The sequence below is a fragment of the Rhinolophus sinicus genome, linkage group LG14 (assembly GCF_036562045.2).
Source record: "Rhinolophus sinicus isolate RSC01 linkage group LG14, ASM3656204v1, whole genome shotgun sequence".
Classification (NCBI taxonomy): domain Eukaryota; kingdom Metazoa; phylum Chordata; class Mammalia; order Chiroptera; family Rhinolophidae; genus Rhinolophus; species Rhinolophus sinicus.
This window is the reverse complement of record NC_133763.1, coordinates 28,238,416-28,250,683: the sequence shown is the minus strand read 5'-3', so window position 1 is coordinate 28,250,683 and position 12,268 is coordinate 28,238,416. Positions and strand designations below refer to the sequence as shown.

The following is a 12,268-nucleotide window of genomic DNA, read 5'->3' as shown; positions in this document are numbered from 1 at the left end:
TCAGACGATTTCTCAACAGAAACTTTGCAGGTCAGAAGAGATTGGCACGAAATAGTCAAAATGACGAAAAGCCAGGAACTACAACCAAGATGGGTCTACCCAGCAAGGCTATCATTCGGAATCGAAGGAGAGATAGTTTCCCAGACAAGAAAAAGTCAAAGAAGTTCATCAGTATACTAAACCAGTATTACAAGAAACGTTAAAGGGACTTCTTTAAGAGGAAAAGGAAAGATAAAAAACGTGAATAAGAAATCTAGGAAAGAAAAACATTCTCACTGACAAAGGCAAAAACGTAGTAAAAGCAGTAGCGCATCCAACTATAAAGCCAGCACAAAGGTTAAAAGACCAAATTAGGAAGACCATGTGTAATTATATCAGTGAACTTAGGGATACACACAAACACACACAAAAAGGTAAATCCAAATGAAAAAACAAACTGGGAGGGTGAGTAAAAATTATAGTGATCTTACAATGTGTTCAAACTTAAGCAACCATGAACTTAAAATAGACTGCTATAAACATACCTTGGTATGTATGAAGCACATGGTAACCACAAATGAAAAATCTGTAAGAAATACAGAAGAATTAAGAGAAAGGTATTCAAACATAACACGATAGGAAGTCATCAACACACAAGAGGAAAGAGCAAGAGAATAAGAAAGGAACAGAGATGAACTACAAAAATAATCAGAAAACAATAAAATGGCAAGAACTACATACCTATCAACAGTTATTTTAAATATAAATGGACTAAAGGGCCAGTCAAAAGATGTAGGGTGGCTAAATGGATCAAAAAATCAAAATCCGTACATATCCTGCCTACAAGAGACCGCGTCAGGTCAGAATACACAGACTGAAATTAAAGTAATGGAAAAAGACATTTTATGCAAATGGAAACGAAAAATAAGCTGGGGTAGCAATACTTAGACAAAGGCTGTAACAGGAGACAAAGGGCCTTGCATAATGATCCAGCAAGAGGATATAACTCTTGTAAACATCTATGGACCCAGCTAAGGAACACCTAAACATATAGAGCAAATATTGATGGACATACAGGGAGAGATTGACGGTAAGGCAATAATGGTAGGGGGCTTTATTTAACACCCCACTGACATCAGTGGATAGATCATCCAGACAGAAAATCAGCAAGGAAACAGTGGCCTTAAATGACACATTAGACCAAATGGACTTAATTGATATTTCACCCAAAAGCAGCAGAATATACATTCTTTTCGTGGGCACATGAAATATTTTCCATAGGGTATATGTGAGGCCACAGAAAAAGGTATCAATGAATTTAAGAACGAAATCACGTCAAGCAACTTCTCTGATCACAATGGTGTGAAACTGGAAATAAATTACAAGTCGAAAATGAAAAACATACAAACCCGTGGAGGCTAGGTAACAAGTGACTAAACAATGAGTGTGCTAACAATGAGATCATGGAGGACATCAACAGATACATTGAGACAAATGTAAATGAAAACGTAACAACTCCAAAACTATGGGACAGAGCCACACCAGTTCTATTAAGAAAATTCATAGCAATTCAGGTCTACCTCAAGAAACAGGAAAAATCTCAAATAAGAAGTCTAACCTGACACCTAAAGGAAATAGAAAAAGAACAAAGCAAGCCTAAAGTGAGTAGGAGGAAGGAAATAATAAAGATCAGAGCAGAAAGAAATGAAATAGAGTCAAAAAAATAAAAATACAAAAGCTCAATGAAACCAAGAGCTGGGTCTTTGAAAAGATAAACAAAATTGATACTCCTTCAACCAGTTTCATTGAGGAACAAACAGAGGGCCCAAAGAAATAAAATCAGACAAGAAAGAACTGACAACTGACACCACAGAAATACAAAAGGCCTACAGGAAAATACTACAAACAGTTAAATGCCAACAAACTGGACAACCTGGAAGAAATCGATAGAAACATACAACCTTCCAAGACTGAATCAGGAAGAAACAAAATCTGAACAGACAGCTAACTACTAGTGAAATCAAATCAGTAATCTAAAACACCCAAAGTACAAAACTCCTAGACCAGAGAGGGCTCCAACGGTGAATTTTACCAAACACTCAAAAAAGAAATAATACCTGTTTTTCTCTAACTACTCCAAAAAGGTTGATGAGGACAGAGACTCCCAAACTCATTTTACAAGGCTAGCATTACCCTGATATCAAACAATACCAAGACATTTAATATATACATATTAATATAAAAAATATAATACAAAAGTCCGTCAATTAAGTTCGTGAAGTCATCCTACAGAAAGTACTACATACCTCATTGCTGCATATCACTATGGCCACCTTCGAAGTACTCCCCTTGGGAAGCTATGCACTGATGCCAGTGCTTAGTCCACCCTTCAAAGCAATTTTGGAACTCTTTCTGGAATGGCCATCAGAGCTGTCATTGTATTGCCCTTGTCCTGAATGTCATCAAAATGTCTTACTTTCAATATTTCCTTTATTTTCGGGTAAAGAAAAAAGTCACTCGGGGGCCAGATCAGGTAGTAGGGAGAGTGTTCTAAAACAGTTATTTGTTTACTGGCTAAAAACTCCCTTAGACAGTGCCGTGTGAGCTGGTGCATTGTGATGCAAGAGCTATGTATTGCTGGCAAATATTTGAGGTCTTTTTCATCTAACGTTTTCACGAAGCCTTTTCAGCAGTTGCAAATATTAAACTTGGTTAACTTTTTTCCCGTTGGTACAAATTCATAATGAATAATCCTTCTGATATCAAAAAAGGTTACCAACATTGTTGCCAGAAGTTCTCGAACTTAATTGTCATACATCGTGTGTGTGTGTGTGTGTGTGTGTGTGTGTGTGTGTGTAGAGGGTGCCAAAAAAATGTATGCACATTTTACGAAGGGAAACAACTGTATTTAAATTGTAATGCTCAATATACACCAATAAGAAAGGATGAATACAAGACACGTGTATACATTTTTTTGATACCCCCGGTATATATGCCAGTATCCCTGAGGAACACAGATGCAAATATCATCAACAAAATATTAGTACACAGAATTCAGCAATATTTTGAAAAAGATCATACACCATGATCAAGTGGGACTTATTCCAGGGATGCAAGGTTGGTTCACTATCTGTAAAAACAATAGGACTCACCACATAAAAAAAAGGGAAGACAAAAATCATATGATCCTATCAATAGGTGCAGAAAAATCATTTGACAAAATCCAACATCCATTTATGATAAAAACTGTCAGCAAAGTAGGCTTAGAGGAATCATACCTCAGCATAATAAAAGCCACATATGACAAATCCATAATTAAGGACATACTCAATTGTGAAAAGCTGAAAATTTTTTCTTTGACCTAAGGAACAAGACAAGAACTTCCACATTCACCACTTTTATAGAACGTAGTATAAGAAGTCCTAGCCAGAGCAATTAGACAAAATCAAGTAATACAAAGCATGTGAATTGGAAACAAAGAAGTAACCTGAGTATTCATCGGTAGATAAAGGAATAAAGATGTGATACATATATACAACAATGGAATATTACTCACCCATAAAATAGAGAAATGTTACCATCTGTTACAACATGGATGGACTTAGAAGGTATTAGGCATAATGAAATAAGTCAGACAGAGAAAGATAAATGCTATGTTATTTCACTTATATGTGGAATCTGAAAAAACTACATGAAAAAACAAACGAAGAAACTCATAGATACTAGAACCACTTGGTGGTCGTTTGATGGGAAGGCATTTGAGGGGACAGGTAAGAAAGTTTAAAGGTTTTTAGAAATACAAATTGTAACTAAAAGTGTTATGGAGATGAGAAATACAAATTGTAACTAAAAGTGTCATGAAGATGTAAAGTATTGTTATAGGCTATAGTCAATAACATTGTAATACCTATGATGTCATATTCATACTAGACTTATCAGACAGATACATGCAAAAAAGTGAAACTAGATTAGTTTCTTACACTGTATGAAAAACAAACTCAAAAAATATTTAAGAAAAAAAAAAGGCAGCAAACTCTTTGTCATTGCTATAAACCGTGTTTTTTTGACTATGTCTTCCCAGGCAAGGGACTAAACCAAACAAAAAAATTTTTTCAACAGTTAGGGAAACCATCAACAAAATGAAAACACTACCTACTGAATGAAAGAAGATACTTGCCACTTATATGTCTGATAAGGGGTTAATATACAAAAAGCATAAGAAACTCATATAATATAACACTAAAAATTCTAACAATCTGATTTATAAATGGGCAGAGGACGTGAATAGACATTTCTCCAACGAGGAAATACAGTTGGCTGAATAGATATATAAAAAGATGCTCAATATCACTAACCATCAGGGAAATGCAAATAAAAACCACCATGAAATATCACCTCGCACCATCAATAAAGCAACAAATTTGGCAAGAATGTGGAGAACAGGGAACCTTTGTACACTGTTGGTGGGATTGCAAACTGGTATAGCCACTATGGAAAATAGTACAGAGGTTCCTCAAAAACTAATAATAGAACTACCACAAGACCCAGCAATTCCACTTCTGGGTATTTATCCAAAGAAATCCGAAAACTTAACACTATATTCACTGTAGCATTATTTACAATAGCCAAGAAATGGAAGCAACCTAAAAGTCCATTGATAGACGAATGGATAAAAAAATGTGGTACATATATACAATGGAATATTACATAGTCATAAAATAATCATGAAATCTTACCATTTGTGACAACATGCATGGACCCAGAGGGTATTATGCTTAGTGAAATAAGTCAGACAGAAAAAGAGAAATACCATATAATTTCACTGATACGTGGAACCTAAAAAAGAAAATAAATGAGCAAAGAAAACAGAAACAAATTTGTAGACACAGAACCAACTGCTAGTCGTCAGATGGCAGGGGTGCTTGTGGGGTGTGTGAAAAAGGTGAACAGGATTAACAGGCACAAATGGCCAGTTATTAAAATAGGCATGGGAATGTAAAGTAGAGCATAGGGAATATACAGTCAATAACATTATAATAACTAGGTGATTCTGTCATAAGTTCTATAAATGTCTAAACACTATATTGTACATCTAAAATTAATATAACATTGTATGTCAACTATAATTTTAAAATAAATTAAAAAAAAGAAAAATGCTATTAGAATTTTGATAGGAACTGAATTTAATCTGTAGATTGCTTTGTGAAGTATGACCATTTTAAGAATATCAAATCTTTGAATCCATGATCATGGAGTATTTTTCCAATCATTTGTGTCTTCTTCAATGTCTTTTTATTAACGTCTTGTAGTTTTCACATATATATCTTTCACCTCCTTGGTTAAATTTATTCCTAGGTAGTTTGTTTTTGATGCAATTGTAAATAAGATTGTTTTCTTAACTTCTTTTTCTGATAGATAATTATTAGTGTATAGAAACGCAATAGATTTTTGTACATTGATGTTGTATCCTGCAACTTTACTGAGTCTGGTTATTAGTTCCAACAGTTTTTTGGTGGAATCTTTACGGTTTTCTATACACAGAGGATGCCAAAAACTTGTATACACATTTTAAGAAAGGAAAAAACTGTATTAAAATTGTAATACTCAGTATATACCAATAACAAAAGATGAATACAAGTCACATTTGACTTCTGCAACTACAAGAGGTGCGCAAAGTGGTTACCATCAACATAATTTTAATAAAGGTTTTTCCTTTAAGATGTGCATACATTTTTTTGGCACTCTCTGTATAACATCATGTCATCTGCAAATAGTGACAGCTTTACTATGTTTTAAATCATCTTCTGTACATATAGGTGTCACAATTTCAAAAGATTTAAAAAATAACGAAGTGACTTCAAATTCATCACTTAATACAAATGTGCACGTACATACTCAAAGCGAAATAGAGTCTATCTATCTATCTATCTATCTATCTATCTATCTATCTATCTATATCTTATTTTATAATTACTCCCATCATCTCTATCACAACTTCCACTTCGTGAGAGAAGCAATAGTGACCAAAGTCAGGTTCGTCATTATAAAATTACTTAGTAATCATGTACCACTACTTAAAAGCCCTAATTTCAGGTATAAATTTTACATTTACCTCTGTGATTATTATCTCTCTCATTCTTAAATGGAACCCTAAAGAATGGCTGTATATTTCTATCTCCAGCATTTGGCACAATGTCTGGCACATAATCTTTTTCTTAAAATTTTTTTAAATTAAATTTATTGGGGTGACATTGGTTAATAACATGTCTGAAGTGTACAATTCTATACTATATCATATGTATACTGCATTGTGTGCTCACTACCCAAAGTCTAGTCTCCTTCCGTCACCATATATTTGACCCCCTGTACGGTAACGACCATAATGTTGTCTGTGTCTATGAATTTGTTTGTTTTGCTTGCTGCTTTCTGTTTTATATCCCACACATAAGTGAAACAATATGGTTCTTGTCCTTTTTCGTCTGACTTATTTCGTTTAGCATGACAGTCTCAAGATCTATGCAGGTTGTGGAAAATGACATTATCACACCTTTTTCATGGCTGAGTAGTATTCCATTGTACTTGTATGGTACATCTTTGGGGTTTAATGTGGATTGCATTAAATCTGTATATTGCTCTTGGTAATATGGCCATTTTAACTGTTGATTCTTCCAATCCACGAACACGGAATATCTTTCCATTTCTTCGTATCTTCTTTAATTCCTTTTAATAATATCTTATAGTTTTTTGTGTATAGGTTCTTCGCATCCTTGCTAAGTTTCTCCCTAGGTATTTTATTCTTTTTGTTGCCATTGCAAATGGAAATGTTTTTTTCATTTCCTTTTCTGAAATTTCCTTGTTAGTATACAGGAATGCATCAGATTTTTGTACACTGACTATTTATTCTGCAACTTGACTGTACTTATTTATTGTTTCTAATAGTTTTTTGGTGAATCTTTAGGGTTTTCTATATAAAGAATCATGTCATCTGAAAAAATGATAATTTGACTTCTTCATTTCCAATTTGGATGCCTTATACTTCTTTCTCTTGCCTGATTGTTCTGGCAAGGACTTCCAACACTATGCTGAATAACAGTGGTGAGAATGGTCATCCTTGTTTTGTGCTTGACCTTAGACAAAACATTTTCAGTCTTTGCCAACTGAGCATGGTATTATATGGCATATAACATTTTTAATAAGTAATGCTAAGTGTATGAAAAAACGGTTGAACAAACACCACTATCACCTTAGGTCAAAGACTAATTATCTTTTCTTGAACTTTTTTTTTTTTAACTTTTATTTATTTAAGTGTGTTTTTTCATGACCCATCAGCTACAAGTCAAATAGTTGTTTCAATCTAGTTGTGGAGGACGCAGCTCACAGTAGCTCATGTGGGGATAGAACCAGTAACCTTGTTGTTAAGAGCATGGCACTCTAACCAATTGAACTAATTGGCCGCCCCTCTTTTCTTGAAATTTTGAGAGTTCTTTCATTGTTGTCCTAGCTATAAGTCTTATTCCACTCAAATACACACTCTATATAGCCATCAGCTGTTGAATTTGAGGAGGAAATCTAACCATGCCGCTCCCTGCTCCTACTACTCCAGGGACTTTTCATCAGTAGAGGTGATCTATGTTTCTTAAGTTGACAAAGGCTCCTGGCTGGCCTCACTATGTTCCCTTCCAAGCATCAAACTCCAAGATCTATACAAATATAAAACGTCTTTATCTCCTTATGTACCATCCTATTTCTTATCTCTACCCCATCCCTCTCATCTGAAAAGCTTTGGCTGATTTCCATTAGTCACTGAAATCTCATCTCAAGTATACATACTATTGGAAGCCTTCCCTAACCTACTCACACTTGGTTACTGTGGGGGCAGAGCCCCAGAAAGTAGTTTACAGGCTCTCGGCCTCACGTGGAGGAGTGCTGGCTCGGGTAGTAGATGGCCGTCAGCTGTGGCTGATTGGCCATCAGCTGTAGCCAGTTAGCCAATTAGCAGCTAATATAACTGCTGCGGCTACGGAGGAGAGAGAGGAAGAGAGAAGAGAGGACGGGGGCTGGCAAGAGGATGGTGGCTGGGCTGGCGGGTGTGGATGGCGGTTTGCGGACAGTGTGAATCCAGCCTCCATTGAGGGTGTAGTGCCGCCGGACAGAATATAGTGGTATGACTCCCCTACCTATGGCTCCGTGGGTGTTCCTTTTTGGCCTCACCATATCCTGCATTCTTATATGGGGAGCGGGAGCAGAGACCCCGCAGGTCGCCCAGCACGACAAATGGCGCAGTGAGCAGGGTCCCCCGCATGACAAGTGGCGCAGCGAGCATGGTCTCCGGCATGACAAATGGCGCAGCGAGCAGGGTATGGTGCCGGCCAAAGCTCCCCGAAGGGCGGTGGAGCAGTTTGTGTGTATGAACACCCAGTCTGAGGAAGACCAGGAGGAGCAGCTGCCGGAGAGCTGGACCCCCATGGAGGGGTGGGAGGATGTGGACGGTTCTCCCACCAGCACAGGAAAAGCCGTGCAGCTGCTGGAGAGATGGAGCCCCGTGGAGAGGTGGAAAGATGTGGATGGTTCCCCAACCAGCACAGGCCGGAGGAAGCGAAGGTTATTGCAGCCCTGTGGGCCGGGGAAGTTCCTGCTCAGGCAGCCCGGATGCAGGACTTATAGTCCCAGGAGGTAACACTGGCTGAGTCCTCCGTGGGAGATGAGGGTGAGGTCCAGGTCGTCCCTCACCCCCAGGACAGCCCTGGCGAATGACTATGGACTATGGGGAATTGCCTTCCATCCCTAATTTAATGGACCGCTTGACTGTTTGTTTGGGAACTGTCGTTAGTGGAACTGGGGGATATTTGCTTTTGTGTCTTGACTGGCCGCCATTGAGAATGTGTAAGCGCCTTGATTGTGAGTTGCTGTTGTTCCAGCAGGGTGCCCTGAGAGGCACAGGGAGAGTGGCAGTGCCCTGAGAGCCCTGGCTGAGTCCAGGAAGTCTGGCTGAGCGCTGAAGATGCCCTGGCTGTGCCCAGGAGGTCGGGCTGTTCCCAGAGAGAGTGGCAGTGCCCTGGGAGCCCTGGCTGAGTCCAGGAGGTCTGGCTGAGCCCTGAAGATACCCTGGCTGTGCCCAGGAAGTTGGGCTGTTCCCAGAGAGAGTGGCAGTGCCCTGAGAGCCATGGCTGTGTCCAGGAAGTGTGGCTGTGCCCACAGAGAGTGGCAGTGCCCTGAGAAGCCCTGGCTGTGTCCGGGAGGACAGGTGGTACCCTAGGAGGTCCAGGAAGTCTGGCCGTGCCCAGAAGCACTGGTGGTGCCCTGAGAAACCCTGGCTGTGTCCGGGAAGACAGGTGGTACCCTAAGAAGTCCAGGAGGTCTGGCTGTGCCCAGAAGCACTGGTGGTGCCCTGAGAGGCCCTGGCTGTGTCCGGGAGGACAGGTGGTGCCCTGGGAGGTCCAGGAAGTCTGGCTGTGCCCAGAAGTGCTGGTGGTGCCCTGAGAAGCCCTAGCTGTGCCCAGAGAGCCTGGCTGTGTCCAGGATGTTGCATTCACCCCCAGGCTCCTCGCGCGGGGGCCCTCGCGGAGGATGCTTGTCGCGTGGATTGTTAGGCGAGAGCCTGTAGGGGTGGAGTGAGGGGGCAGAGCCCCAGTAAGTAGTTTACAGGCTCTCGGCCTCACGTGGAGGAGTGCTGGCTCGGGTAGTAGATGGCCGTCAGCTGTGGCTGATTGGCCATCAGCTGTAGCCAGTTAGCCAATTAGCCGCTAATATAACTGCTGCGGCTACGGAGGAGAGAGAGGAAGAGAGAAGAGAGGATGGGGGCTGGCAAGAGGATGGTGGCTGGGCTGGCGGGTGTGGATGGTGGTTTGCGGACAGTGTGAATCCAGCCTCCATTGAAAGTGTAGTGCCGCCGGAGAGAATATAGTGGTATGACTCCCCTACCTATGGCTCCGTGGGTGTTCCTTTTTGGCCTCACCATATCCTGCGTTCTTGTATGGGGAGCGGGAGCAGAGACCCCGCAGGCCACCCCGCATGACAGTTACATACTTCTCTTCTGTGATGCTTTTATGTATTTCTCAGCAGTTTCTGAGGTTCTTGACTGAAAACTGAATTTTAATTCATTTTTAACCCCCCCAAAATAGCACAGCATCCAGCACATACTTACTAAATGCTTGATATATAAACATATGGACATATAAACACCAAACCACTTTTCCAAATCACTACTAATTTAAAGAACTTGTTTTACACTCTCCTGCTTTGTGGTTTACTTACCTGAATTCCCTGTAGATACTATTAAAAGCAAGTGATGCTCCTAGCCTCTTGAAAGCATTAGGATGAAGTGCAAAGCTGTATAGTCGCTTGAAAAGCGATTTGGTGTTTACAGAACTTCTTTCCTGCTGTTGCGGTGTTGTCTGCTTAATGGACCATTTGAGGAATTCTCGAATGCATCGACCACAAAAATCTCTCAAAGTACTGTCATCGGGGTCCACAATTCCATCCTAAAACAAAACATTAAATGACAACTGAATATGCTGGCCTGTCTCGGAGCATAACTAGAATATGTTATAAAAATTTATTTAGAACACTATTCAAAAAAATAAACACTAGTAATACTAATCGGATCACCTAGAATCTAGACTAATAAATTCTTTTTGACATATTAAAAACACTCTTTTAAAGAAATCAAGAAATAGAGAAATCTATTTAAAAAAGAGAATAATTATGTAACAAAGTAGTCTTGCCTTTCTCTGAAGAAACACAATGGCTAAATCATAAGAATTTTTGTCGTTTATTTGACCTCATAACAGTATCTGAGATGCTTTACTTAACTGATGTTAAAGAGAATAAGATCCTTGCAAGTTCCAAAGAAATTGTACTGCTACATAAAGACAAATCATATAGAGATGTGGTTTTGAAAATATAACTTTCTATAAGAGCAGTCTGCACAAAGGTACAATCTCTAAATTCCTGGGGAAAAAACAAACAGCTAAGGACATCTGAACGTGTTTGTTTCCCTCTAGGCATTATTTCCTCTCAGAGCTATAATGGAAAAGTAACATGAAAAGTGCACTGAATACTGAACTAGGGGTTCTCTCTGCCTAACATCCCTAGTTATTTGTTATTTCTGTAATGCAAAATCTTTCATTACAGTGTTAATTAGAATTCAAAAAGGTTAAAAATCATGGAAATGCAAAGAGGTTTTGAATAGAACACTATTCAAAAAAATAGTGCTTAATGCTTACCTTACTGCTTCTCAGAGCAGAGGTATATAATGTATGTGTTGACATTAGGGAATTAGCAATTCTTATTAGGAGATTGACAGATGCTCTTTCACTTCAGAGTGCTGTACTACCAATTTCAAATTTTCTTCTTCACCTTTTCTTGTCTCAACTATCTCATTTTATGATACCATTATCTTATCTGATTTCTTTCTTAAGCTGTCACTTAAGCTACTTTCAAGGTTTAAAAGGGGAAAAGAAATAGTGAAGACAGAAACTTCAGAATACAAACATTATATAATGTTTGTTTTCTTGATTTATTCAGATTGAATAAGTCAATCTGAATTCAAATAAGCCACAACTTAAATGTGTGTATTATAGGTAGGATTCATGTGTAGACACTGCAGAGAATTAAACCACAGATATAATTATGTCACCATTCTAATTAAAAATGTTTAGTAACTCCTCACTGCCCCACAACATGATATCCAATTAGGGTCAATCTAAGAGTGAAAGGAGTACTGTTAATAATTACATACACACCAGGCATAATCTGGACTCTCCTGGTCAAATTGGAATGTATGGTTACCCTGTATACAATGTTCTGCTATTCTGTCCCAATACACCTTTCCCAGCCTCGCACAGTGTTCCAATGCAAGCAAAACTCAAAACAGACCTATTCCTCACAAACACACCAAGCACTTAATGCCTTTATTTCCTCTATGTGGATGTCCCTGTCAAATTCCCTATTTCCTCTGGCTCATCTCAAACTTAACAGAAAGTGACACACAGATTTGAATTGGAATCAATTTGCAAATCCATACAAGGACTTTGGACAAACCTGATAAGTGTTTAACTGGGGCTTTTGATTCCAAAGTCAATATGCAGCAAAACAAAATTATAGGATGAAATAATAGGTAAAGTCAAATGTTATTTAAAGGGATCAAATTTAAAGTTACTTGCACAGATTCAGAAAATTACAATAAAATAAATGTCAAAAGACACTAAGGCTTTAGCTGACCTCATTTTTTTCTGCCCTTAGTGAACCTGTGACCAAATCCTAACAATTCTACCTCTACAGTCTAGGA

The 12,268-nt window shown here is 38.8% G+C and overlaps 1 protein-coding gene across 3 annotated transcripts in view; it reads right to left on the bottom strand.

Moving 5' to 3' along the window:
* Positions 1-12,268, bottom strand: part of PRKDC (protein kinase, DNA-activated, catalytic subunit) — a 270,539-nt gene that overhangs the window by 189,239 nt on the left and 69,032 nt on the right. For all 3 annotated transcript variants that reach the window (XM_074318994.1, XM_074318995.1, XM_074318996.1), the window contains exon 27: positions 10,234-10,460. In XM_074318994.1, the coding sequence (XP_074175095.1) occupies positions 10,234-10,460 (227 nt within the window). The remainder of the gene's footprint in view (positions 1-10,233; positions 10,461-12,268) is intronic.